At 36.8% G+C, this 27,555-nt stretch overlaps 5 protein-coding genes across 9 annotated transcripts; 3 read left to right on the top strand and 2 right to left on the bottom strand.

Moving 5' to 3' along the window:
- Nucleotides 1–2,400: 2,400 nt before the first annotated feature.
- On the top strand, nt 2,401–3,732 carry LOC143722493 (myeloid-associated differentiation marker homolog). Its single transcript, XM_077213877.1, has one exon. It carries the CDS (start codon nt 2,606–2,608, stop codon nt 3,464–3,466), a length of 861 nt encoding a protein of 286 aa, XP_077069992.1. The 5' UTR covers nt 2,401–2,605; the 3' UTR covers nt 3,467–3,732.
- A 2,439-nt stretch (nt 3,733–6,171) lies between these two features.
- LOC143722276 (myeloid-associated differentiation marker) lies at nt 6,172–7,766 on the top strand. The gene has a single exon (XM_077213586.1). It carries the CDS (start codon nt 6,516–6,518, stop codon nt 7,377–7,379), a length of 864 nt encoding a protein of 287 aa, XP_077069701.1. The 5' UTR covers nt 6,172–6,515; the 3' UTR covers nt 7,380–7,766.
- A 543-nt stretch (nt 7,767–8,309) lies between these two features.
- On the bottom strand, nt 8,310–14,684 carry slc25a19 (solute carrier family 25 member 19). 2 transcript variants are annotated; one of them, XM_077213589.1, is made up of 7 exons: nt 14,533–14,684; nt 13,918–14,051; nt 13,290–13,445; nt 12,512–12,682; nt 11,055–11,229; nt 9,945–10,075; nt 8,310–9,179 (listed from the first exon to the last, which is right to left on the bottom strand). In XM_077213589.1, exons 2-7 carry the CDS (start codon nt 14,047–14,049, stop codon nt 9,000–9,002), a joined length of 945 nt encoding a protein of 314 aa, XP_077069704.1. In that variant the 5' UTR covers nt 14,050–14,051; nt 14,533–14,684; the 3' UTR covers nt 8,310–8,999. The 2 variants fall into 2 exon arrangements, with proteins under 2 accessions (XP_077069704.1, XP_077069703.1); XM_077213588.1 differs by having other exon boundaries at nt 13,918–14,082; nt 14,533–14,671.
- A 532-nt stretch (nt 14,685–15,216) lies between these two features.
- On the top strand, nt 15,217–18,735 carry jmjd8 (jumonji domain containing 8). The gene is made up of 9 exons (XM_077213594.1): nt 15,217–15,427; nt 15,502–15,591; nt 15,809–15,857; nt 15,947–16,043; nt 16,348–16,416; nt 16,510–16,629; nt 16,729–16,796; nt 16,923–17,057; nt 18,389–18,735. Exons 1-9 carry the CDS (start codon nt 15,330–15,332, stop codon nt 18,467–18,469), a joined length of 807 nt encoding a protein of 268 aa, XP_077069709.1. The 5' UTR covers nt 15,217–15,329; the 3' UTR covers nt 18,470–18,735.
- amdhd2 (amidohydrolase domain containing 2) lies at nt 18,728–26,362 on the bottom strand. 4 transcript variants are annotated; one of them, XM_077213592.1, is made up of 14 exons: nt 26,254–26,362; nt 25,983–26,018; nt 25,619–25,738; nt 24,934–25,052; nt 24,489–24,625; nt 24,224–24,363; nt 23,328–23,382; nt 22,054–22,266; nt 21,881–21,969; nt 21,517–21,661; nt 21,257–21,364; nt 20,202–20,270; nt 20,001–20,102; nt 18,728–19,331 (listed from the first exon to the last, which is right to left on the bottom strand). In XM_077213592.1, exons 4-14 carry the CDS (start codon nt 25,014–25,016, stop codon nt 19,258–19,260), a joined length of 1,215 nt encoding a protein of 404 aa, XP_077069707.1. In that variant the 5' UTR covers nt 25,017–25,052; nt 25,619–25,738; nt 25,983–26,018; nt 26,254–26,362; the 3' UTR covers nt 18,728–19,257. The 4 variants fall into 4 exon arrangements, with proteins under 4 accessions (XP_077069707.1, XP_077069708.1, XP_077069705.1 ...); XM_077213593.1 differs by lacking the exons at nt 25,983–26,018; nt 26,254–26,362 and having other exon boundaries at nt 25,634–25,725; XM_077213590.1 differs by lacking the exons at nt 25,983–26,018; nt 26,254–26,362 and having other exon boundaries at nt 24,224–24,387; nt 25,619–25,701.
- Nucleotides 26,363–27,555: the final 1,193 nt, after the last annotated feature.

Consider the following 27,555-nt stretch of genomic DNA (forward strand, 5'->3'; position numbering starts at 1 on the left):
GCACGTCTTCTTTACATGTAGCGCATCATGGCGTTTCCGTGGGTTTTTTTTATCCGACATTGCAAAATTCACATTAAAATAGGTGGATGGAAGTGACTGAATATGACAGGAATACAGTGAGTGTACACACACACACACACACACACACACACACACACACACACACACACGTGCACACACATAAGCTGCAGTTAATGTTTTTGCCACTAAATTAATCTCTTTATTCAAACGTGATTATTCTTTGTTTTTCAATAAAGTTCTTGCATACATTAGGTAGTGTGGATCTTATTTCAGTAAATTACCTCTCATTGTCATCTATGATACATGAGCCTGTGTTAGCCTACAACTCACTCCAGTAATGAGGTATAACAAAATAGCTCTTTGTATTGACATTAACTCAAATAATCTGTGACTGTGTTGTATATGTCCAAGTGAGTTTTATGTTTTTTTTTAGTAGAAAAATGTGGCTACAAAGTTTGAGAGATCTATAGTACGAACACCCACTGAGTTACAGATTCTCAAACAATAAGTGTTACTACCATCCCTGGGATTCAAATGTGAATTTGCATGAAACATCCAGAATTCACATTGTTGTAAAAAAAAAAAAAAAGAAGAAGAAGAAAAAAAAGAAGAAGATAAAAAGTTAAATATATAAATATATGAGATAATGCAATATAGGGTGAAATTATGAGCCTTTTTTTCAATTGATATCAATAACAATTATAGCAAAATGTACTCAAATTATTCAACGTACTCTAACACTTATAATATTGAAGATGAAATATACTGCTTAAAATAATTAAAATGAGGCAAGGTTCCGTACATTTCTGACCATATGTATGTAAATAGGTGAGCCTCTTTTGTTTGTTTTTCTTCTGCAATATTCAAATTCACTTCTCCATAATTAATTGGCCAATAACTGAGGCACAGTGTTGAAAGCGTACTTGAAAATGAAAAATGTATGTTACATTCACAAACTACGACGTCACGACCCAAATAAACTACTGAGATAAAGATACTACAGAAATGTTGTCCCCAATATCAAACTTTTATCAGCTGATGATGAATAATTAGTTGGTTATTTGGACCACAAAGATGACTTTGTGTAATGTAAAGTAATGGATAAGAATATACTAACATACAATGATATTTCTTTAAATAATAATAATAATACTGAAGATGAAATGTACTGCTTAACAAAAATTAAAATGAGGCAAGGCCATTTCTGACCATATGTGTGTAAATGGTGTTAGCTGACTGTACAAAATGACAGTAAGGTTAAAGTCCAGCAGATTCTAACACACACACACACACACACACACACACGCATGCACGCACGCACGCACGCACGCACGCACACACACACTTCTCATATCAGAGCCTCTTTTGTTTGTTTTTCTTCTGCAATATTCAAATTCACTTCTCCATAATTAATTGGCCAATAACTAAGGCACAGTGTTGAAAACGTACTTGAAAATGAAAAATATATGTTACATTCACAAACTATGATGTCGCGACCCAAACAAACTACTGAGATTAAGATATTACAGAAATGTTGTCCCCAATATCAAACTTTTATCAGCTGATGATGAATAATTAGTTGGTTATTTGGACCACAAAGATTAATTTGTGTATGTAAAGCAAGGGATAATAATATACTAACATACAATGATATTTCTTTAAAAAGAAAAGGCAATAATAAGCAACATGAATAATATTTAACTAATTATACATAAGATGCAGCTCAAAGGTCAAATAAACAATATTTAGCTAAAAAGGCATACAAATAAATATAGTGTTATAGCACTTTTACATATAAAATGTAACTCAAGGGAAAAAGTATAAAGACTATTAGAGGGAAAAACATTAAAACAAGCAACAAGAACGACAAAAAAGTGCCGTCAAATCGGTCACATCTAACATAAAAGTTTGTAAATATATAATATGTGTATGTATATATATATATATATATATATATACACATACATTTATTTACAAACTTTTATGTTAGATGTGTTTAATCGCAATTAATCGATGTGGCAGCACTAATAAAAATTAAAACGAATCAAAACAGAAACATCAGAAGACCTTAATTTCTCATCTTCAGTGTTTTCTCCATCTTTTATAGCCCTGTTTCACAAATGAGAACTGTAGCAATTTACAGAACGTAACTCAAACCCATAATCTCTCTCCACCTATAGTATTCAGATGCTTATCTTATTGACCAATGGTGTTTCAGTGTCCACCCTGTTTCTTATCTTCACATCCTACTCATTTTAACTTCACACAAACTGGACACTTCCAAACCAGGGCCAATCTGCTGATGTGCTACTGATAAGGCAATGAGTAATCAGAGGAGCATGTGGCCCCTCCCTGGACAGCTTCCCTTCTAGGTGAGGTTAGTGTGTGAAGACTAACCTGGAGTTGACACGGATGACGGTTAGGCTGAGAAAAGAGCGGAAAAGCCAAGAATTGAGCAGGTGATAAATAATATTCCTGCTAGAAAATGCGAGCGTGAGAGAGCTGTCGACAACATTTTAAAGGCTGACGCATCAAAATCAAGGTCTAACTACTGTATATATATAATTGACTTTTAAGGATCATCATGGTAACCCTGAACACTCAATCTCTGACAGTACCGGTGGGAATAATCCGACTGTTTGAGTTTGTGCTGACGCTCATCACCTTCAGCCTGGTGGCTTCTGTGGGCCACAGCAACTCTTCATTCTGGGCCTGGTGCATGTTCACCTGGTGCTTCTGCTGTTTCATGACCCTCCTCATCATCATCCTGGAGCTCACCAGCCTTAACACCAAAGTGCCTATTTCTTGGGACGACTTCACCACGGCTTTTGCGATGCTGTCCACGCTTATGCTGTTGGCCGCATCGGTCATCTACCCCAAGTTCTTCGGGTGCTCCACATGTGCGACCCAGATCGCAGCCACGGTGATATCCTGCCTGTGTTTCGTCCTGTACACGGCGGAGGTGGGTCTGACCCGTGCCAAACCCGGGGAGATCAGCGGGTTCCTGTCCACCGTGCCGGGCTTGCTGAAGGTTCTGGAGGCGTTCGTGGCCTGCATCATCTTCATCTCTCTGGATTCGAGATTCTACAGCATATATGCTGGGCTGCAGTGGTGCGTGGCCGTCTACTCAATCTGCTTCATCGTCTCTCTCCTCATCATCCTCCTCACAATCGGACGCTTGCTGGCTCGATGCCCCTTCCCATTGGACAAATGTCTGACGGGGTTCAACGTACTGGCGGTTCTAATGTACATCACGGCTGTGGTGATATGGCCAATCTACAGTTTTGAGGGCAAGCCGAGATCAATGTTCTGTGTTCCAAGCCAAAAATATTGTTTCTGGGACAACCTGGTTGTTGTGTCCTGCATGACTTGCATCAATCTGATCGTCTACATTGTGGATACGGTTTACTCAGTGCGTCTGGTGTTCTTCGTTTCACCTGCCTAGGGAAACCACGATGGTTGTATGATACATTGTTATTTTAAAATCTATTAATGTAAATGTAACCAGACTGTGGCATCAGATTGAGTGAGTTGTTATACAGGAAGTTTTTAGCATGCATAAATAGTTTTTTGTTATCATAGTATTCGGTATATAGTATTTGTTAACATAGTAGGATTATATAGCAAACTGGCTGACAGTTTATTGATATGAATGTATTTTGAAACAATGTCAAAATATTTGAGAATATTTAGAAATGTCTGAATTGTAACAGTGCCTTTTATTAGGAATCTGATTAACACTGCTGTCAAATCGATTAATCGTGATTAATTGCATCTAACATAAAAGTTTGTTTATATAATAGATCTGTGTCTGTGTATATAAATATATATATATATATATATATATATATATACACACATACACGCACAGATATAACATACTGTATATATAAATATAAAAATATATATACACACATTATATTAACAAACTTTTATGTTAGATGCGATTAATCACGATTCATCGATTTGACAGCACTAATATATATATATATATATATATATATATATATAAAATAATATGTGTATAAATAAAAATATATACACACACGTATGTGTATGTATATATATACATATGTGTATATATATATATATATATATCAAATTGATCAATCGCGAATTGTGTTTAATTGTATCAAACATAAAAGTTTCTAAATAAATAATAGTACACACACACACACACACAAGTATATACATTTACAAACTTTTATGTAAAATGGGATTAATTGCGATTAATCGATTTGACATCACATATATACTGTCCACATTTTTTAATAATAAAAAGTTATCTGAATTCCTTTTAATTTTGAGTAAATTGGTAGTGTATACAGAGTTTTCATGATACTACATTTTATTAATATTATAACTTTTGAAATAAATCCCCTTTTGCCCTATATGAATGCATACGTTTTTTTTTATGTGGCATCCGGTCATAAAAGAGATTAACAGCAATTCTCCTTGCTGTAAGCGTTTGCAAATAAACTGGCCAGTAAAACCAAAGAAAGTGAAAGAAAGCGAGAATAGGCTTTCAGTTGCTCTCCATCATTATGTTTATGGCATCATAACTGTCCTCATAAAAACCTCAATATCATTGTAATATTGATATTTGATCCTTATATAGTCTTCACTGTTTTATTCAGAGAAACATAACTTGACATAACTTGTGAAAGGGTGATTATGACCCTTTTTACAAGATGTACTAGACTATAAGTCTCAGGTGTGTGTCTGTGAAGTGCTTCTGTCGGATAACGGCTCGGGTGCTCTTTACGCGTGGTCAATCCTTCTAAAACTTCACGGTTTTATGGACACCGCCATGTTTGACACTGTCGCTATGCTTACCGCTATGGTTAGTTAGCTAGTTATAAAGCGTTTTTTGTGACTTCAGCTGTTTGATCATAAAGCTGAATTAACATATTCAAGCAGATACTTCAATCTCCTGACTGAATAATACATTCCAGGATTCACACTGTAAGTAGTTGGATGGATGGCTTTTTACCTCAATAATAGGGTGGTTGTGTACACATGTGGACACATAATTATGTTCAGAGACAATCTAAAAGTGAATTTTGCATAATAGGGCCCCTTTAAATTACTTATTGCTTATTATCTATTGGATTTTTTTCTAACCTATAACAGTTCTTATAGCTACTCTTGTTCAAGTCGACAATACCAGTCAGTCTATCTATATACATTAACCTTTCTGCTCTATTTCAAATGCCATTAGTTTATCAGCTAGTGCTTCAACCGTCAATAAAACTTCCACTTAAACATACTCATCAGATTAATGCCGTAAGTATGCTAAAGGGGAACTTGTGTCATTATGACCAGCTGACTGCTTTAAAAGGTTAGTTCAAAAAATTGATCTTATTTAGGTTTTTAGTTGTTTTCTCTATCAACTTTTATATTTGAACCTGGATATCAGCATGACAGTTGCAATAAAAACTGGCATTTAAAACACAACACACATACATAGCTACTATTCACCATGAAATCAAGAGTTTATGTGACACCTTGATGTCAAATGTTAGTGGAACATATTGTTATGATCTACAACTGTGATAATACTTACGATTCGGAGTATCTCAAGCCCATTTCTGCCAAGTAATATAAAAAAAAATATTTGGTAAATCATAAGAGATGAGATGAAAAGTTGAATTTATGAGTTAAAGTCATAGTTTTTACATTAAAAAGACTTTTCATCTCATCATTTTGACTTTTAATGCCTTTTTATCTCCTAATTATAATTTGTATCTCATAAGTTAACATTTTTGTCTCAACTATGATGGTTTATAACTTATTATATAATCATTTCGAATTTTTACCAAAGCATGATTTTTTTTCTTACGTTGTGGAGATTCAATATCAAATAAAAGAAGATCTGAGGTAATGGAGAGAAAAGCTTGTTAAATAAGTTTACTAGTCGAAGATAAAGGAAGAGTTATGCCGTATTGTTTGCTTTATCTGTAAAACATTCTTGGTCTAAATATAACCCTATACTCTACATCCTAAAGTTATCAGGACAAGTAAAATGAAATCTTCATGTACACTTCCCTCTGATTAAACCAGTAGATAAGTTGAGGAGGGACTGAAGCTCATAGGAGAAGCCCGGCTCTAGACCAGAGTTCAGGTTATATGGACTCAGCTCATAGGACAACAGCAGACCAGCGACCAATGAGAACCTGCAGAAGACTCATAAAAGAGATAAGCTCAAAACGGCTCGATTGTTGGTTTCTGGTCTAGTGTCAACATGAAACTTGTTTGCTGCCACATCAGAATAAACTGAAGGTTTACCACGAGGAAGAACTTGTCTACTGGTGTTTCAAGAATCCCTCAATGCTTGTGGAATACAAACACCAGAGGATTAAGATTGGATTTGTTGACATTAATGGCACAATGAAACTGCACCAAGAATCTCAGAAGAATGTAGCGCGCGTTGGGAAAAGGGCGACCTAAAAAACGCAACATCAAGACTTTGGGATTTGTGGAACAGTTTCGTCATGTTGCAGGTGGATTTCAGGACTCTGATTCAGCCTGTTGGCATTGTGCGGATGCTGGAGTTGGTTCTGACTTGCATCTGCTTTGCATTGGCGGCGTCTGCAGGAGTCCAGAACAACAGTGGGTCCCATTGGGCCTGGTGCATGTTCTGCTGGTGCTTCTGCTGTTTCACAACCCTCCTCATCCTCGTACTGGAGTTCACCAATCTGAACACCAAAGTGCCCATATCCTGGGAGGACTTCACCATGGCCTTTGCCATGCTGGCCACACTTATGATGGTCACCATTTCAATCATCTTTCCGAAGTTCTTTGCCTGCTCCTCCTGCTCCAGGGAGATCGGGGCATCCGCGGTGTCCTGGTTGTGTTTCGGACTGTACGCCAGCGAAGTCTGGTTGATCCACAAAAAACCTGGTGAAATCAGCGGCTTTCTGTCCACCATCCCTGGTCTCCTCAAAATCCTGGAGACCTTTGTTTCCTGCATCATATTCATGTCTTTGAGTCCTGGCGAATATATTAAGTTTCCGGGAACGCAGTGGTGCGTGGCCGTCTACTCCATATGCTTCATTTTTTCATTGCTGATTATTCTCCTCACCATTGCCAGGCTGTTGGACGTCTTTCCGTTTTCTTTCGACAAGGCGGTCATCACCTACAACATCCTAGCCGTGGCTATGTACGCAACCGCTGTTGTTATCTGGCCGCTGTATGCATTTAAACAATGCCCACGTCCAAATGACTCTACCCTCTGTCCATGGGATGATCTGGTGGTGGTGACCTTCATGACCGTCTTCAACTTCTTGGTATACATTGGAGACATGGCCTACTCGGTTAAAATAGTATTCTTTACCCATCATGGAGAGGGGGCTTAACCCTTCTTTGTTTTCACCTGAGAAAAAAACACCAATGTGCCATGCAATTATTGGATATATCAACTGTAAATTGGGACACTTTTTGCCATTGAGAGGACCCAATGCAGGAAAAATGTCCCAATTATTCTGAATTAACCTTATATAATTAGGAGTGGTCACATATAAGGAAAACTTACTTTTGAGGGCAAAGAATGCCTGTTGTCCATTTTAAACAGCGATGTTTTGAGGACAGATTATTCATGCGTCACTTTCAACCCGAGCATTGTTATATTAGCCAAGGCATCAATTTGTGTGTTCAAAGTTGAAAAAATTTGAATCATATGTGATATGTTTTGCCTCACGCGACATCAGATTGCGCACTGAATTTCGTCATACAAGAGTAAAGTGACAACATCAAAAGTTTAGTACAAATTAGTTATTCATTCACAGATAGTCGAACAGGTTTAATAGTTATTCGTGGTAGGCTATGTTTCATGGGTTAATCATTATATAGCCTAGCATCCAATTTATATCACTCCAGGGCAGGCTATATAACTTTGTACAGTGGTTTTTATTTTTGTTACTAGGTTTTAAAGTCTATTGTTGTAGATCCGAAAGGTTGTAATTTATGATGTGAGAAGTATTCAGAGATGCTTAGAAGTGTATGAGATTTAGCTGCGTTTTCAATTCGGATCAATTCACAGCAGTGTCATACAAACATAAAGAAATGGTTATGGTTTACCCTGCTGATTTAATCTGAAAGATAAATAAAAAAAAAGAGTTTTACAGTGAGTATGTGTGTTTTACTTGTTAATGTAATAGTGACATGTTTTTTATTTTGCCATATTACCCATTACCAAAAATCTGAATATAACTAAATATTATTTAATAATTAGGAAACATTATTTTTCTCCAAAAGTAATTCAATAAAAGGACAGGATACAAAGAGAATCAGAATAAAATACTTTTTTATTTCAAAAATAGTTGCTTCACCCATTTGTTTTCCCTAAATAAATGTGTTTTATACATGAGTACACAGATGTAAAGTATAACCACTATGAACCTCAGATTAGTTTGTTTTTCTTATCGTCAGAAATAAGGTAGGCCTACAATAAAAAAATATATAAATATGGGGATAAATAAAGGCAGAGGAAACATGGAGGTTAAAATTGTTCTTTATCCATCTGTTAATATGTAAATGCATAGATTTTTTTAATTCATCCAAAAATTTTTTACCATTCACCATTTGAAAACCTTAATGAAATAAAACACACAAAATGATTTTTTTGTAGAAACCAGATATGCACTATACTTGCTATATGGTTTAAATGTTTTTGAAATGTAAAATAGAAAAAACTATAAAGTTCAAACATGCTAATTTCCAGTGTTATGTATATAAAAAAAATAGACCCTCATGCAGTGCAAACAAAATACACAGACATTATGACAAAACTTAATATCTGTAACAATGGTTTTCAAGTCTCCAGTCGAGAGTGACAGCTCAGGTAAGTTTAGGCTTAGACAAGTCAGAGGTAAAAAATATATTTCTGGTCCTAATACATCTACACACTGTAAAGCGTACATTAAGTTCCGTCGGATCTGATGATCTAAAATGTCTCTCAAGGAGGTCTGTACGTTTGCTCACTTACTGCTCTTCAGGCTCGCAATAGCATTGATGAAGAACTCGTACCAGAAGAAAGTGAAGCCTGTGGATACAGCGGCCTTCAGTAGACTAGGGGAGAGTCCCTTAAAATAACCCCGGAGCCCCTCCTCTCTGCCGATCCTCACCACACAGTCTACAAACCCATGATATGTGCGCACCTTCACAGGAAATACAAGAAAAAAAACAAGATTAATTTTGGAGTTTCAAAATCAAAGGTTTTGGGTCAGTGACATTTTTAATGTTTTTGAAAGAAGTTTCTTCTGCTTACCAAGGATGCATTTATTTGATCAAAATACAGCAAAAACAGCAATATTGTAAAATATTATTACAATTTAAAATAACTGTTTTCTATTTGAATATGTTAAAATGTAATTTATTCCTGTGATCAAAGCTGAATTTTCAGCACCATTACTCCAGTCTTCAGTGTCACATGATCCTTCAGAAATCATTCAAATATGATGATTTTATGCTCAAGAAAAATTTCTCATTATGATCAATATTGAAAACAGGTGTGCTGCTTCACATTTTTATGGAAACCATGATACACTTTTTCATGATTCTTTGATGAACAAAGTTCAAAAGAACAGCATTTATTTGCATTGACATTATAAATGTCTTTACTGTCACGTTTGATCAGTTTGATGCATCCATGATGAATAAAAGTATTAATTTCATTAAAGAAAATTGTCCATCTTAAGGACCCCAAACTTTTGAATCTTATTATTCAATACCATTGAACAGTATTTAGCTCAGAAAGGTCTAATATCTACATAAAGCAACAGAAGTTTAATACTTAAGGTTTAGATAGGATGATGCTAGCGAGCAGAACTAGTTATGTGATAGAGACAGTGATGAACCCCTGTATAGCATACAGTCTGTTGGTTAGCAGCTCAGATCTTGAACTACTAGTCCATTCCACCAACCTGTCCAAACTTCATCCTGGCCTCTTCAAATCCACCCACTTGAAGTCTCTTTTTAATCAGGTCGAAAGGATATGTGAGAGTTTTACTGACGACTCCAGCGCAACTGCCACTGACCAGACTGTGTAAACCTCCTTAAAACAGACAAAACACCACAGCAACATTTACAACAGGACAGAGAAGCACAACGTTCAAATCTGCTTTTATAGATGTACTTTGAGATAAATCAGTTAAAAATTGCTTCTGGTACTTGAAACATATGAAAGGAATTATCTGCCAATTTAAAATAAATCAATTAAATAATAAAAATTAAAACTTCACTTTCAGACACTCTCCCTTACTTGAATAAGCCCTGCCCACTCATTAACATAATTTGCATACACGTTGACTGCGTTTTATTCTTCAATTTGACTGGGATGACGCATTGTCATTGTCATTGTGAAAATGAAATTGTTTAATTTAAAGGAGTGGTTGATTATGATTTCAGTTTTTTAGATTTAGTTAGTGTGTAATGTTGCGTGTTTGAGCATAGACAATATCTGCGAAGTCACGACGCTCAAAGTTCAAAGCAAAGGGAGATATTTTCTTTTAAAGAAATTGCTTTTTAAGGACTACAAAAATTGGCTGGTAGGGACTACACCACATTCCTCCTGGGTTAGTGACATCACTAACCCTAAAATTCACATAAACCCCGCCCCCGGAACACGATTTATAGATTATCATGACAGAATATGCTAATCAACGACTAGAAGATAACTACACATAAATTCATCAACTAATCATTCAGAAATGTTGTCTACATGTTGTCACTTCTTCTTGAGTCTCTCCATGATTGTCTGACTCCGGTTTGAACATAAAAGGCTAAAGGTTTTTAAAATTTTCAGTGCATGCCTGTGTGAAAACTGTTGTAGCTCCGCCCTCTGTGCCGGGAGCAGCAGCTCATTTGCATTTAAAGGGACAGACACAAAAACGGTACATTTTTGCTCACCCTCAAAAAGTGACAACTTTAACATGCTATGTAAAAATATCTGTGTGGGTATTTTGAGCTAAAACATAATACATACAATAATAGTATAAGAATAATACTAAAATGTTAAAGAGGCATGATCTGACCTTTAGATTTTGAGTCCTGGTGCGCCAGAAGTTTCTTCAGGATATTATAAAAGAAAAACTGCAGGCCTGCGTATGGAAACACGGCCACAAGCGTGGGTGTGAGGCCCCTGTAGAAGGTGAAGGGCCCCTCTGAGCGGAACATTGTGCCGACGGCGTGCCTGAGGTTATGATACATCTGTACATATGAGAAAATCTTTGAATCATGGGAAGTGTCTCATTAAATCCCATCATAAAGTGAAATGTAGACATTTATTTATAGGCGCCTTACATGACACTCAAATGCACCTTACAATCACAATAAAAAAGCAGCATTAAACAACAAATAATCATTATTACAGACTACCTAGACAGACTGGATAAAACTGCCTAAAAAGATGGGTCTTAAAGCAAGATTTAAAAACACAAAGACTCGAGTTCTTAAAGCACGAGTAGGAGTGTAGATATGAAGAAGGTTAGATAAGTAAGAAGGGGCAAGATTATTGTGCGCCTTGTGAGTAAATAGAAGGGTTTTATAATCAATACGGTATTTAACCGGGCGACAATGCAAGAGTTGTAATATGGGATTAGTGCGTTCCGCTAGAGGAGTTGTGCAGATAATTCGAGCAGCTTAATTCAGTAGCTGGAGTTTGTAGAGAAGCTCTAAAGGCAGGACATAATAAAGAGCTTTACAGTAATCATTACGAGAAGTGACTAAAGCATAAACAAGAATCGCAGTTACAGAGAGAGCTGGACAAGTTTGATTATTATTACGCATGTGGAAATATCCAGAGCGCATGACACTGTTTATATGTGCTTCACCTTTCAAATGATAAAGTACTATCAAAGATGACACCCAAACTGTTAACCCGTTTAAAAACACTCTCAAATTAATAATATCCACAGAGGATCATTTAGATTTGGCCAGATTGGTTTTTGACCATCAAGAAGAATTTCAGTTTTACTGCTGTTAAGTTTAATTAGAACTCTTTAATATCAGCTGAACAATCTGAGAGGAAAGATGGAGGAAAGGTAGATGAAGGTTTGGAGGACAGGTAAAGTTAGGTCTGATCGGCGTAGCAGTGGAACTGAACACTAAATTTCCAAAAAAAATACCAACAGGTAAAGGAAAGGCTAAATAATAAATAAAAGAGGACCCAAAACTGAGCCCTGCAGAACACCTGTATTGACGTATGAAGGCTTTGATCTAAACTGCTTCAGCTGTATAAACAGAGTATGACCCTTAAAATAATATCAAAACACAGTCAAAGGGGGTACCAATGATTCAAATAGACTCCAATCTGTTTATTTATTTATTATCTTCATGAGGTTGTGGAATAATATGACCTTTTGAAATTAACTCTATTTTTCATTCAGGTATTTATCATGCATTTCTTTTAATTTTTCACCCTTTCAGATGCATTGTGACATGTTTAGCAGCATTTAGTAACACATAACTCTCCTGAGGTTTGACCCCTGACCTTGGGTTCGCCCTGGGCAGCGAAGCGTGTGCGCAGGGTATCCAGCGGCTGGCAGGTGAAGGTGGCGGAGCAGGCGGCCAAACCGCCACAGAGGAAGTGGACTCCTGGGGTCTGGCTGTTATAGGGGGTTTTCCTATGGACCAGCTCTGTCAAGGCCTCGAAACTCGCAAACTAGGACAAAACAGACAAACAGAAACAGTGAGTTTCAAGATGTCTACAATTTTGTGAAGGGTTACCGCAAATGATTGATGTATCAATCTAAAACACCAAATAGTATCATAAACGTGAAACAGTATAAACACGATAATCATATGCTGAATCGAGTTTTTGTGTACATTCTGTACAATAACTGGCTCAGTCTGCTTTATGAGGCGTTTTTTCCCTTCGCGCTGCTTGAGCTTAAATGCTTTTGTTCTTTATATTTTTTGTTTACACATAGGACTACTGTTTGTTTTCACCTAAAATAAAACTTTAACATTTATTGTAAGCTTGTTGTGTATATTGCCTAATCATAAGCTTGTTCAGAAATGGTGCCAAAAAGTAAAAAAAAAAAAAAAAAACTTAAAATAACGTCTTTTTCAATTAACGTCGTATAAATAAATGAATATTCATTTTTATGAGACCCAATATATTATATCTCAATAATAAAAATGTAATTCTAAAGTTTAAATTATAGTGAAAAAAAACTTTTTATTTGGCTTAGTAATTAAACGGGAAGATGATTCAGGCCACATCTGAAGTGTAAATATCCGATTGCGTTTTACGCATCTCCAAGTACCTGAACTGCCCCGTAACACACAGACAGCAGCTGGGCAGGAACGTGTCCTTTCCAGAAAGCAGGAAGACCTTCTTCGGTCAGAATGCAGCGCGTGGCCTGCCATAAACCCCAGTACTTCCCCTGCCGATTCCTCCAGGACACCTGCTCGATCTGCAACTGCGGGAGCAATGAACAAAAGCTCAAAATCATCCTCTTAAATTAGAATCAAAAGCAGTTTGAGAACTCATATCAGAATTGTTTGAATGTGAAGATTTGAAATGCCTAAAAAAGTGAGACACTGCCACCTTGAGGCCTGTCCATCAGTTGCTAACTACAAAACAAATGAATTCAAGCTTGTTTATCTGCTTTAAACTGGTTATAAATGCACACCAGAAGATGCAGTCAATGTGCTGTTTTGAACTTTCAACTGAGCTCAGTGCCGATGTGGATTTGGGAGTGGTACTAAAAATCCACAGGAAAAAGTGACTCATGTTCTAGGCATGATGTTACTGCTGCTGCTGATGTACTAGGGAAAGACAGCTTTAGTTGAATATGGTCATATTCATGCTTACATTTCATTACGGTGTACAAAATAACAATTGCGAAACTCAACAGCCCATTGGCTCAGTGAAATGAAGGAAGGCCTCACCTGAAACCTGATCTTGATGACATCCAGAGGGCTGATGAGGGCACGGGTGACCATGCCGGCCGCTGACCCGGCCAGGGCAGCTTCCTCCGGGGTAAGAGCCGAACCGGGGGTGCTTGGATCATATCCCACCATTCCTGCTCAGATCATGTGTTAAAAGCACAGCAGCTGCATACGTGAGTAAAGCATGTGACATTGATGTGCATGGATGACTACATCAAAGGAATAAAATGAAATAAAACAACTAATAAAAAATAGCATCAATATGACTGGTGGTATGGATGGATGACAACTACTGTAGAATACAATTAAATCGTACAAAAAAAGAAAGACTGCAACAAAAATAATATATATTTAAAAAACTAAAGAATTTACCCACCCAATTAACATGACAGCAACTGACAGTACAGACACAATGGCTGCGTTTCAAAACCTACTGAGCTGCCTATCTAGACAGTGGTTAGATGGGCAACGTAAGATGCGGTCGATTGGGACGTGGCTAAAAATGTTGTCTTGGTAAACAGCTCGTTATGGTTTGAGAGGCAGCCAGTGTTGCCCCAACACTAAATATTCTGAGCGCACGCTTAAAAATATAAACGGTTGAAACCGTAAACCGACCTTTCTTGTGTGTACTTTGTGTGCATCGAGTTCCTCAGTATAATCTGCTTTTTCTGATGTTCTGTTGTTAGAGGACACCTCATGTTCCCTTCATAGTTACTACTGAACAGCACACAGAGCCAATGACAGAGCCGCGCGCGACTGTATTTACTGACCGTGTTTGGTTTCACACCGAGCACATTGGTTCCTACCTTAATACATTTCATTTTAATGTTAAGACTTTTTTATTTCAAATTTAATTTATTCAAATTGAATTTGACAAACTTTTTATTGATATTTATATTCAATATACTTAACACATCCAATCTCCAATAAATAAAATAAAATATAATTTAATATATATAAAAAAAATTAAGACAAGAAACAATATAATTATATTTTTTATATGAATTAGTTGGGTGTAATTATAAACAAACTTATTAAAATAAATTTTCAAAGATTTCCTTAATTTCATGTTCAGTAATTCATCAAAACTAGTAAAGATGAGATGAAAATATTATTTCCCCCCAAATCAAACTTTATTCACATTAATGAGTACATAATTAAAAAACACAATAGAATAGTTAACAATGGTTGAACACCATAAAATACAAAAAATAAAGTCTATCCTGAGCGATCCTGAGGTAAGTGTTTTGAGACCCCGCCCACATTCTAGTGTGGCCTGCGCTGATTGGGCACTGACGTGCTGAAAGCACCGCCTCCCGGAACTGAGACTAGTGTGATTTTGAAAGTGCTGAATGGCGGTGTTTAAACAGGTGGTATTATGAGTATGTTCTCATGACAGGGGATGAAAAAACATGGATCAGATTGTCAGGGGTCTGTTACTGCTCCTGTTGGTGCAGTTACCGGCGTCATTTCATTGCACAGATACCTTCAGTAGAGATGATGGAGGATGGTGAGATACATGGACAAACATTTCCTATTAATCTCGGGCCGTGTCTTAAAACTTTAGTGTGTTTTGTCTTTCAGGGGAATGGATTCCAGTATGGAGGATGAAGGCGAATGCAACATTGAGATCAGAGATGGGAAGTCAATAACAAGCACACAGTTTATTAAAGAGTAAGAATAACACATACAGTTAGTTATTATCATTTATACATTTAAGTCAATATATTGTAATATATAATATGAATACAACTTTGATATTACAAATTGTAATGTTGACTTGAATAGATAGATAGTTAGTTAGTTAGATAGATAGATAGATAGATAGATAGATCATTATAGCATTAAAAGATATAATAAATAAAATAAGTTGTTTTTTCTTGTTTGACAGGTATGCTTATGCAAAACCAGTTATACTCAGAGGACTAACAGATAACACCGTAAGAATTGTAGATATACTGTATATATGGTGTTTATTGCTCATATTGATTAATTCCTAACAGTGTTGTGTTGTGATTGGTTGTTTCAGAAGTTCCGCTTCCTGTGTTCCAAATCCAATCTGGTGAGAGAGTACGGAGAGAAAACAGTCCGTCTCAGCACAGCCAATACACACTCATACAGGAAAGGTAGACATATACACACTTTCACATACTTCTGTCTTTTCATGTGCAAACGGTAAGGTTTCGGACGGTGACTTTTGATAACTACTGAGATTTTACAAACATTTGTCAGTCTCATGATGACCCACATTTAGCATAAGAATTTCAATGTTTTTGAACATTAATTTGAAATATAAATATTTTGTTAACGTCTTTACTGTCGCTTTCGATCACTTTCATGTATCCGTGTAGAATAAAAGTATTATTTTCTTTAAAAAAAACAAAACAATTGTTGTGTAACTTGTTTTCATATTTCTTTTCCTCTTTACAGTGGATGTGCGGTTTGAAGAGTTTGTAAAGTTCCTTTTGACCCCTCAGTCTGAAGACACCCTGGGCAGCGGTCGGGTCTCTCTCATTCTCTACATCCACACTCTAAACGTTTTTCACACTGTACATGACCATTTCATACTGTGTGTGCGCATGTTTATTTCAGATACGCTGTACTTCTTTGGGGACAATAACTTCACGGAGTGGCATTCTCTGTTTGAAGTGTATACAGCGCCACCCTTTTCTCTTCCATTCATGCATCCTGCATATAGCTTCGGGATTGCTGGTACAGACGCACGCATACAGACTCTTCAATCCAGACAATTTGGGTTTTGGAGTGCACAAACACTCATTTTCACGCCAAAACCACTTCTCTCTCCTGCAGGACCAGGTACTGGTGTCCCATTTCATTGGCACGGCCCCGGCTTCTCTGAAGTTATCTATGGCAGGAAGGTCCGTGGAGCTCTACTTTTTTTATTTTATTTTTTTATTTACAGCTTAAGTGCAGATATAATTTTCACTAGACATACATTGATATGCTTCTGTATACAAACAATAGTCTATCCTTGTGTTCTCCAGCGTTGGTTCCTGTACCCCCCTGAAGAGGCACCTGAGTTTCACCCCAACCACACCCATCTGTCCTGGGTCTCTCTGACCTACCCAAACCTGGAGCTCCACCAGAGGCCCCTGGAATGCACCATAAGACCCGGAGAGGTGAGGTTAACAAACTATGCAGTCGGTTTTACTTTTTTAGCCATGTGCATTTTGAACTCATTTATAGGTGCTGTATGTGTGTAAAACATTTTTTACTGTACTAATTAAAGCATAAATATACGATGATATGTTTGCAGAGATTTAGGAAACATGTTAAATTCACATAGTTGCTTCTCTGAAAAAACAATACAGAAAGTTATTTTACTTTGAAAAGTGCGTTCGGTGTCAAAGTCTGTTTTTGTTTTGTTCTGTGTGACTCCGCCGTATTTCAGAAATAGAAGTCAGCAAACGAACTGGGTCAGAGATCACAGATTCTACCCGACCTAAAAAGCCTCGGCATCCATTTAAAAAAGCACTGTGATCAGACGCATACTTAAAACGTGGATAAATCAACTTACAGGTTAAGGCTCGTCACCTTCAATTGCACTGGCTCCTGTTGCATGTCCTCAATCTGGCAACCCGTGTGTTTGTGGAGTCTGAGGATGAGGAGTGGGGAAAACAACTCTCTCCAATATTTTGAGTTTGGACTGCAGTACCGATTTCAACCACTAGCTGTCAATATGACTTACTGCACCTTTAAGGCCCTTAAACTTCAAGTGTAAACGAACAAGTAAATGGTGTGAAGTCATTTTAAACAAAATCAGCCCAAAACTGGAGTTCGAAACCGCTTGCCAAAGCTTTTCTGGAAAAGTTATCCCTGGCTGGTTAATGCATTCGAGCTACCATTGGTTCATGGTGATTATGTAATAGGTGGGTGTGGCTCTGAGGCTCCGCCTTCTTTGACATGGACCTTATTTCTGCTCTATCAGATGTCTGAGTAGAAATACGCTTTATAGTAGAAATTGAAGTTGTAAGTCTAAATGAAAGAGACAGTGACACTTTTTTTTCATTATTAATACTCTAAAGCTGCTTGATTTTGAGCGATTTATTATTGTATAAAGCGCTATATAAATAAATGTGACTGACTTTACTGGAGTGACGATGCAAAAATCCACAATTCTATGATCAGAAGCTTTCTTAACTGCGGTTTTGTCATTGGCGCTGTCACTTTTTGTTTTGTTTTTTTTGTTATTGAAAGAAAAGAGTGCAGCACATATTTACATATTCATCTAAACGCCGCTCTCAGCAGTGCGGATGGCGTCGGGATGTTCGTTAACGGTATATTGCTCTTGGGTATTCTGGTATCTAACTTTTTATATTTAAGCGAAGAATGAAAAAGAACTTCTATGTGTTATCGGGCCTTTACACACTTCACTACTAGGCACTAAGTAAGGGTTGAAGTAAAGTCAAAATCACCTATTCTAAAAATTAAATTGAGTGTTTTTGTGCAGGTGCTGTATTTTCCAGATCGCTGGTGGCATGCAACTTTAAATCTGGACACCAGTGTCTTCATTTCAACTTTTCTGGGTTAAAGACTGATGTGGCCTGGATACGGACACACACACACACACACACACAAATAAACAATGTCTGTTTGACTTGAAGGCCCAATCAAGGATTGTTGCTCAGAGGACCAGCAGTTTGACTGTCAAATCATCCGTCTGTTCATTTTATTTATAAAAGCTCCTTTTAATGTGAAATTATTGAAGTAATTTTTGTAAGTGCTTTTTAAATAAAGTTGTTTTAGAGACATATGATTTGGGGAAGTTGTATTACAATAAACAATTTGATTGTGGTAGTAAGTTGTATATCTTTAATATATCTATCACAGATGCATCTTCCACATTCAGACTCACAAAAATACAAATTAGTAAAGAAATAATACATTTAAAAAAAATGAGATAAAACCTTAATGTTGACAAATGAAAAGCACAGAACATTGGAATCTGTTGATTAAATTAGATTGAAAGCATTGAAATATGTAGGTTATTACTGAAATAGTTGAACCCTTAAGATTATTTTTATTTTTCATATTTGAACAAGTTAGATTTGTGTTTGACATTCTGCATTTTATTGCAACACACCTCCATAAACAATGTGATAAAATGATTCTGGCTCTTTTTTAATGCCTCCAAGATGCATTCAGTTACAGTACATGAGCGTGAAGACTGCCATACAATAGTGTTTAAATAAATGCAGTATTAATCAATTAAATTAAAGAATAAAGATGTTTTTGCATTCATGAGTCTTTTTGGTGATCCGAGACCAAAGAAAGAGAGAAAAGAAACTTTTCTGGCAGAAGACAGTCCTCCAGATGATGTCACTTCCTCCAGACTTGCTGTCCAGCAATGTAGGTTTCCCTGACTGTCAGTGTGTCATCAAGCACTATAAAATCTACAAAACAACCAACATAACTACAGGCATTTCTTACTGAAGACACCATGAAATCAAAATTTAAAATTCTTGTTGTTTTAGGGAATATTGCAGTGTTTATTATAAATGATTTATCAGAGCACACCTTTTTTTAATTCATGTGCCTCATAATCTTTAAATAAATAACTTCCTCTCCCTCTTGCAGCTCATCTCTTCTCTGGTGATGTGTTTACTGGCGTGAGGGCGGGGAAACCTGTCACTCATGAGATCCACCAATAGCAAACCACAACCATCCAATCAATTCCACATGGACAAAATCAAGTCCCGCCCTACATTTATTCTTGTTCGAGAAGCAGTTTCACTCGGATATACGTCACAATAGGGAATAAAAGACTATCACAACTTCCATTTAATGCCGACTTCAATAAAGAACACTGTTGTGAACACATTTATCCAGTGGCCACTGTAATGCATTTACCTCTAATAACTCAACTCCATCTTTAAATATTTTAGAATATGTTTCTCTATTAAAGATAATCGCATTCGATGACGTAAAGCACTGACACTTTTGCTGTGATTGCCCAGAGACGCACTAAACAACAAACTGAATGTCAAAAAAAGCCATTTTTCTTGATGCCTACACAAGCTTAATGAATGACTGAAAATCAATCTTGAAAGACACGTTCATACCTGCATCTGTGCCGTACTCCAGCGTTCCCTTCCTGTGACTGACGCCCAGCATCTGAGCAGGATGAAGAGATGCCGCCTCTAATGCCGCTTCAACAGTACAACCTACACACACACACACATCAGAAAAACAAAACCTCTACGACATGCACACACACTACGATTAATGAACACGCCACACTCCATACCCACAAACACACTGACCTGACGCCTCTCTGAAGTGCCTCACACACATGTCCATGGTCGCAATGCTGCCACTTAAAGTTGTAGTGCCTGAAATCATGATGAATGAATGAATCAAACACACTTTACTATCCCCAAAGGGACATTTGTCTTGAACTTGGTGCTGTACAAGACAGCAAAACTCTACAATTATTATATGAATAAGACAAGTTAATAATAATATCTTGTAAAGCATTTCACAATAAAAATAATATTCAATAAAAAATAAATGATAAAACATCAATAAATAATACCTTAAAAAGCATTAAATATTATAATACAGACACATTAAATACTTAAATTAAAAACCCTACAACAAATGTATATCTTCCAAAGTACTTAAGCAAGGATGCATTAAACTGATCAAAAGTGATAGTAAAGACATTAATAATGTTACAAATGTTTTCTATTATAAATAAAGGCTGTTCTTTTGGATTTTCTACTCATCAAAAAAAACCTGAAATAAATGTGACAGTTTACACAAAAATACAGCAAACTAGAATGATTTCTGAATGATCATGTGACACTGAACACTGGAGTTATGATGCTGGAAATTCAGCTTTGATCACAGTAATGAATTAAAATGTATTAAAAATAGAAAACAGCTATTTTAAATTGTAATAATATTTCAAGATATTGCTGTTTTTTAATTCAATAAATGGTGCCTTGATGAGCATAAGAGACTTAAGAAAAAATCTTACAGACACTAAACTTTAGAACTGTACTGTATATCACTACATCGTGTAAATGTATATAAATAATTCCAGCAAATAGTTACACCCTTATCAAAAATACCCAGATCAACAGCTGTATTTTACAAAGAATATTTCACAACCTTTTCTGTTTGGAAAGCCTTCACCTGCTGAATTGAATTTCTCTCAAAGAATTGGTGAACAGAAAATCCATTTTAACAGTCAAACTAACAGTCAACCTACAATGCCCTAATCGAAACACAAACATTGTAGCGCTTAACAGAAATAGAGGCATTTGGGTTCATTTGCTGCATAGAATGAAAGCAGGGAGAATATGATGCAGACCTGCGACGTATGCGTGAAGCCCCTGGATGTCGATCTGCTGCTGTCCGAGTGTGTGTCGGCCAGGAGGGAGACCCATCGCCGTCACAGCGTCAGTGACCAACACTAACCCTGACACACACAAACACAAACTTCTTACACACAGATTAACTTCATTCATAAAAGCCAACCTTAGTGTGATGCGTCTCATTAAAAAGATTGCGAGCAATTGTTCAGTATTCTGCAGGGATTTGTGGTTGCGTGTTGTGTGTGCGTATGAATACCTGCGGGATGAGCTCTGTGGGCGATGCGCAGTGCTGCAGGATGTGTGTGTATCCCGTCTGCGATCATACCGTAGTAAACCGTCTGACCTGGTGGAATACGATCACTTGTAAGCAATCCCACAATGCCCGGGTCCCGGTGATGAAACTATAACAAAACAAAATGTTAAATACCTGGTGTGTTGCTATGCATAATCATTCATTGTATGCATGTTTGTGTTTAAAAAATATTTAGAGATTATTAAATCGATTAATTTGCATGGTAGGATAATGCATTATGAATATGGTGTTATATGTGTGCACCAAAATACAGTATGTTTTCTAATGCGAATAACTGTTAATTAATGCATGTGTGTGTGATACTAACAGGCAACATGGCATTGAATAAGTGTGTGATGAACGTAGCTCCATTCTGCACAGCCTCTTCAGCCTGAGAGAGATCAGCCATAGAGTGACCTGGACAGAGAAGCACTTTGGACATGCTCAAACTGGAGGAAATTTAATAGCAAAAATAAAGCCTGTGTAAACATATGTACGCACCTACTGACACGGCTATGCCCCTTCCGGCCAGTTCACGGATTGCAGCCTCGCTATTGGCCAGTTCTGGTGCGAGTGTTACCATTGCGACATTGTCCAGGGGGCCGTAGGTCTCCATCAGGTCGGCCACGCCGCCGGCTTTAAACGTGCGGAGGAACTTCGGAGGGTGAGCGCCTCTCTTCTCTTCACTGATGAAAGGCCCCTCCAGGTGAATACCTGAAATAAACAGGAGGAAAAACATTAAACAAAAAATTATTTGGCAGTATATTTTTTTTGTTAAAGGTGCGGTATGTAATAGTGGTTGAAATGGGTACTGCAGTCCAAATTCAAAATATTGGAGTTCGGTTGCCACTCCTCCTCAGACTGGACTTTCACGCGGGTTGCCAGATTGAGAGCGAGCACAATTGACAATGGAAAGCGACGATCCTTAAACCTTGTTAACACTTTTGCCTGGCTCCGCAAACAGACGAGGCATTTATACTTGACGAGCTCGCAGTTGTACTATTCTTTGAAACAACAGGGGGTGACTCGGAGTAACTGTCCTCGCGGTGAGAAATAAGGTACACACCTGACAATGTTTATTTTAGTACACTTCACCAAAACCACACTACAAAATAATCGTGTAAAGCAGTAAACCCTGAGATTATTACTTGAGGCATTAGAACAAAATAAATTATATGATAACATAGCCTAAACTAAATTAACGATATCTTACATATTTTCTAATTTCATTTTTATAAGACATGGACCTTTATTTTTATTTAAAGGGCTTAAGTCTGATTGTAGGCTCATTTTGTAAATGTAAGTAACTAATTTAGACGCACAAACAGTGCAACTCGTGCATCTTCGGATGTGAAGCCACACGAAATGGGGAATCGCGTCGAGTATAAACCGAGCTTTACACCGCAAGCTGATCAGCTAATACATACGTCTGCTATGTTTTTAATGGACCGGTAGAATCTGCGATCGCTGACCCAGTTCGTTTGCTTGCTATAGTGGCTACTGGCTGCAATACGCTTTGCTTTCCACCAACTGCCAACCCGGGTGTTGAAATACTATTGGGTGAATTGGCAGTGGGCGGAGTCACTCAAACCAAAACAAAAACAGACATTCTGACATAAAACACACATTTCAAAGTGACATAACTGGCTGTTATATTGTTTTTCTGAGAAACAAGTATTTGAAATTAGAGTGTTTCCTTAATCACTGCAAACATATTTTTATGATTTGGTACATTCAAAGTTTTAGAAATTTGACTAGGTCTGTGTGCATTTTACCTAAAACTCCTGCCCCTTCAGGGCCTCCATCTTGTTCTCTTAGCTCAGGAATGACCTGTGGAGAGAAAGACAGCAACATTACTAATGTTAAATATATGCAAACCATGCCACCGTTCCTTTTTAAGTGTGATGCAAAACAAGCCGATGGGTGGTGAGCATTGAACTGAAACTGAACAAGATGCATGGAAGACGCTTCATGGAAATTACAAACACTATTGCTCAAAGGTTTGGGTTTGGGGGCAGCAGGCAAAAGTTTTATTCACAAAGGATGCCTTCAATTGATCAAAAGTGACAATAAAGACATTTATTATGTTACAAAAAGAATCCTGAAAAAAATGCATCACTGTTTCCACAAAAATATTAACCAGCACAACCGTTTTCAACATTGAATAATAATAATCATCAACTCAGCATATTAGAATGATTTCTGATCACATTAGAATGATCCTTCATGAAACTGAAGATGATGCTGAAAATTCAGCTCTGATCACAGGAATAAATTACATTTTACAATCTATTCAAATAGAAAACTGTCATTTTTAATTGTAATATTTCATAATATTACCGCTTTTACTGTATATTTGATTAAATAAATGCAGCCTTGTAGAGCATACGTGACTTCTTTCAAAAACATACAAAAATACCATTATTACCAAAATTACCAACCCCAAACTTTTAAACGATAGTGTATGCAACATTGTTTCATTTTTCCAGGAGGTGCCTGATGATGCAAGAGATCAATACATTAAAGTGCCAAACACAGTACCAACAACACATGTCAATCTTAGATACAGTCTCAGGCTAAACCTGAAGGAAAATCAACAGCGATGTATTTGTGGGTGCGATTGAGCATCTGAGAGACAAATGAAGGGCAGTGATTGGTGCATAGGTTGAACCTTATGGTATATGTCTGGTGGAGACGTGACGAGAGTGGGGCAGAAGGAAGTGACGCCCTGCTCAAGGATCTTTTTGGCCACCACAGCCACGCCCCCTCTGATGTCACTGCTGGCCTGGGAGAAGTCGATGCCATATCCACCTATGAGTGAGAAGAGGGGAGGAGCTTGGCATAATACGATATCAGTTACAACAAGAACGACACAGTCGTTTTTACACTAACTGGTCAATGTAACAATGGCAATGTGTACTGTATGTGTAGTTTACCATTTATCTGTACATCTATGAATCCAGGTGCAATGATCTTATTCTCGCAGTCAACTTTGTGATCGGCAAACCCCTCCTCATCGAAGAACAGCTTCTCTGGGTTCAAAATCTTTCCTTCGCGAACCCATAGGTCTTCCCTACAAAATCAGATTTCCCCTCAAAATCACTTTTGAAAATGTGCAAAAAGTCCACAGATTCCATCTGGACTCAACTAGGAGTCTATGCTCGAGATGGTATAATCAGCTTTAGAAACAAATGATTACACCAAGTATAATATAATAATACATTAGCCAAAATCTATCATGGAGACTGTAAAGGCCCCTGTTAGGTTCAAATATGTGAGAATGCATGTGAATCTAGGCTTGGTTGCAACACATTTTTAAATCATTTTATACAATTGTCAGGAAATTAGGGGTTTGTACACAGAATCTGTCTGATATGTTACCATTGCAGCCTGTGGTCCTTCAGTATCCTACAGTTCACAAACTGTGTGATAGGGGCATCTGAGACACTCTTATTGGACGGCATCTCTCCCAAGATCCCACCCCTACACTTAGAAACACCCTATGAATAGAATCAAAATATGTGTCAGGTCTTCAAAGTGAATCATATTGGTTATTAAATGTCAAGTGAATCATATATAAATTTACATATAATTAATAAAGAACCTATTCAATTATGTATGTTTAAGACAACTGTGATGTTGACTTTCTTAAGGTACTTTTTTCATATTAAAAGTGCTATAGAAATAAACTGAGTCGACCTCCATAAACACAATGAACTAACGTTTACGATCGTTGCCCTTTTGAACGCACTTTATCTGTTTTTATGACACAATTTTTAACTTTGAACGGTCAAACAAAATTTCCTGTTAAGAAACCTACCATGTTTTTATCCAACCAGATCTGTCAAAAATTGAATTGTGATTACTATTCCTGATTATTTAATACATAATGGCAACGATTTTAAAACATCATACAAGCGGTGCTTTTGATCACTATGTTAGAATGATGCAGCAAACAGTAAATAAACACACCGGAAGAAATGATCGAGCTCTTCATTTATTCATCTTAAGGATACCGGAACATGACACGCATATATTCATCGGTTGTAGTTTCATAAACACTTACCGTTAATTCACATACTTTTACTATGATTCGGTCCGCGCACTAGTTTCCTGTTTTCGGTGAGTCCAGTGTGTCACGCGCGCTGTGTCAGCTGATGAGGAGGCGTGGCCACAGTACACGCGCCTAGAACGTATTTAAAACCGTAAATATATACAATTAATATTGATTAATAAAGTTTACATATCTGTTTCATATATGTAACATAACGTTTAATAATTGACGTATTGTTTACATTTAAATTTAGCGCAAATCAATTAAATAGCTGAATGCATATGTAAAACTTGCCATGTTTACTGTTTAAAAAAAAAAAGGCTATTCTTTTCAAAACAGTGTCAATAAGCAGCAGGTGTTCTTTCTGAAAACTTACCCCATATAGGTCAATGTGTGTTCAATGAACAGTAGCCTACTTTTGGACAATAAAGGTGAACATGTTAAATAGATTTTGTATGCAAGATAGATTTTGTAACTGTGTCAATAGCCAACAGAAATGTAAAAAATAGCTCAATTTAACATAATGAGCCAAATCAAATAAAAGCCAAATGCAGTATGAGCCAAACTTATTCAAAATGACAACAGAGAGCCCTTCATTCACTATGGGTTCCCACTGACACTAATAATGTCAAGCACAGGTTACTCACCCACTCTGTGTGCAGTAAGGCTACACGTTGTTTATTTTTTGCTTATTAATATCAAAGGACAGATTTGAGTCGCCGGCTTAACCCTCGGACAGAAACCGCTCACACCTGCGTCATTACTGTTGGGAACAGCACTGTAAGGCGAATCACACGCTTTCATTTCCCTTGAACCTCTAACATGTCAGACACAACATCACACATTAAGAAAAACAAACTCTCTTCATTACTAAAACAACATGTCAGAGTATGGAAGGTTATGTTGTTGTTGTCTTGAAGTTTCTTAAAAGTGTTTTGAACAGTCGATTGTTAGATGAAATTCATTTTCCATTTTATAGTGATATATGTTAATGTACATGGAAGTCCTAGACAAATGCTTGAAACACCTAAACAAACAAATTTATGAGCAGTATTCGTGAAAGCAACACTATTTTGAGCGTTGTTCGTGAATGTAATTATAACCAAAGGGTTAAAATTAATCAAGGGTTAAAATTAAGAGGGGGGAAAGAGGGTTAAAATTAACCAAGGGTTAAAATGAAAAGGAAAAATAAGGGGGAAAAAAGAGTGGGAAAATTAACCAAAATTATAAGAGGAAAAAAGAGGGGGGAAATTAACCAAGGGTTAGGAGGAAAAAAGAGGGTTAAAATTAACAGGAAAAAGAAACAATATGGGAAATTAACCAAGGGTTAAAATTAAGAGGAAAAGAGAAAAAAGAGGGATAAAATTAACCAAGGTTTAAAATTAAGAGGGGAAAAAGAAAGAAGAGTGGAAAAATTAACCAAGGGTTATAATTGACAGGAGGAATTTATCCAATATTTAAAACGAAAAGGAAAAAAAGAGTGGAAAATTAACCAAGGGTTAAAATTGAGAGGAAAAAAGAGGGTTAAAATTAACCAAAGATTAAAATTAACAGGAAAAAGAATAAATAGAGGGGAAATTAACCAAGGGTTAAAATTAAGAGGGAGGAATTATCCAAGGGTTAAAATTATAAGGAAAAGAGGAGTGGAAAAATTCACCAAGGGTTAAAATTAAGAGGGAAAAAATAAAGAAGAGTGGAAAAATTAACCAATGGTTAAAATTGAGAGGGGGAAATTATCCAAGGGTTAAAATTAAAAGGAAAAAAGGAGTGGAAAAATTAACCAAGGGTTAAAATTGAGAGGAAAAAAGAAAGAAGAGGGGAAAATAACCAAGGGTTAGAATAGGAGAAAAAAGAGGGTTAAAATTAACCAGGGGTTAAAATTAACAGGAAAAAGAAAAAAGAGGGGGGAAATTAACCAAGGGTTAAAAATAAGAGGGAAAAACAAAGAA

The sequence above is a fragment of the Siphateles boraxobius genome, unplaced genomic scaffold (genome assembly GCF_051911475.1).
Source record: "Siphateles boraxobius isolate OS27281-9 unplaced genomic scaffold, OSU_SipBor_1 66, whole genome shotgun sequence".
Classification (NCBI taxonomy): Eukaryota; Metazoa; Chordata; class Actinopteri; order Cypriniformes; family Leuciscidae; genus Siphateles; species Siphateles boraxobius.

Bases quoted from the DNA above. Each gene is read 5' to 3' on its own strand.
- LOC143722493 (XM_077213877.1), top strand. From the start codon at position 2,606: ATGGTAACCCTGAACACTCAATCTCTGACAGTACCGGTGGGAATAATC.
- LOC143722276 (XM_077213586.1), top strand. From the start codon at position 6,516: ATGTTGCAGGTGGATTTCAGGACTCTGATTCAGCCTGTTGGCATTGTG.
- slc25a19 (XM_077213589.1), bottom strand. From the start codon at position 14,049: ATGGTGGGATATGATCCAAGCACCCCCGGTTCGGCTCTTACCCCGGAG. The intron at 13,446-13,917 runs GTGAGGCCTTCC...TTGCTCCCGCAG, and splicing joins TCATCAAGATCAGGTTTCAG to TTGCAGATCGAGCAGGTGTC. The intron at 10,076-11,054 runs GTCAGATCATGC...GTCTGTTTTAAG, and splicing joins CCAGGACTCAAAATCTAAAG to GAGGTTTACACAGTCTGGTC.
- jmjd8 (XM_077213594.1), top strand. From the start codon at position 15,330: ATGGATCAGATTGTCAGGGGTCTGTTACTGCTCCTGTTGGTGCAGTTA. The intron at 15,858-15,946 runs GTAAGAATTGTA...TGGTTGTTTCAG, and splicing joins GAGGACTAACAGATAACACC to AAGTTCCGCTTCCTGTGTTC. The intron at 17,058-18,388 runs GTGAGGTTAACA...GTTTTTGTGCAG, and splicing joins GCACCATAAGACCCGGAGAG to GTGCTGTATTTTCCAGATCG.
- amdhd2 (XM_077213590.1), bottom strand. From the start codon at position 25,016: ATGCCGTCCAATAAGAGTGTCTCAGATGCCCCTATCACACAGTTTGTG. The intron at 24,626-24,933 runs GTAACATATCAG...CTGATTTTGTAG, and splicing joins AAGGACCACAGGCTGCAATG to GGAAGACCTATGGGTTCGCG. The intron at 21,662-21,880 runs GTTAGTATCACA...GTTTTGTTATAG, and splicing joins TATTCAATGCCATGTTGCCT to TTTCATCACCGGGACCCGGG.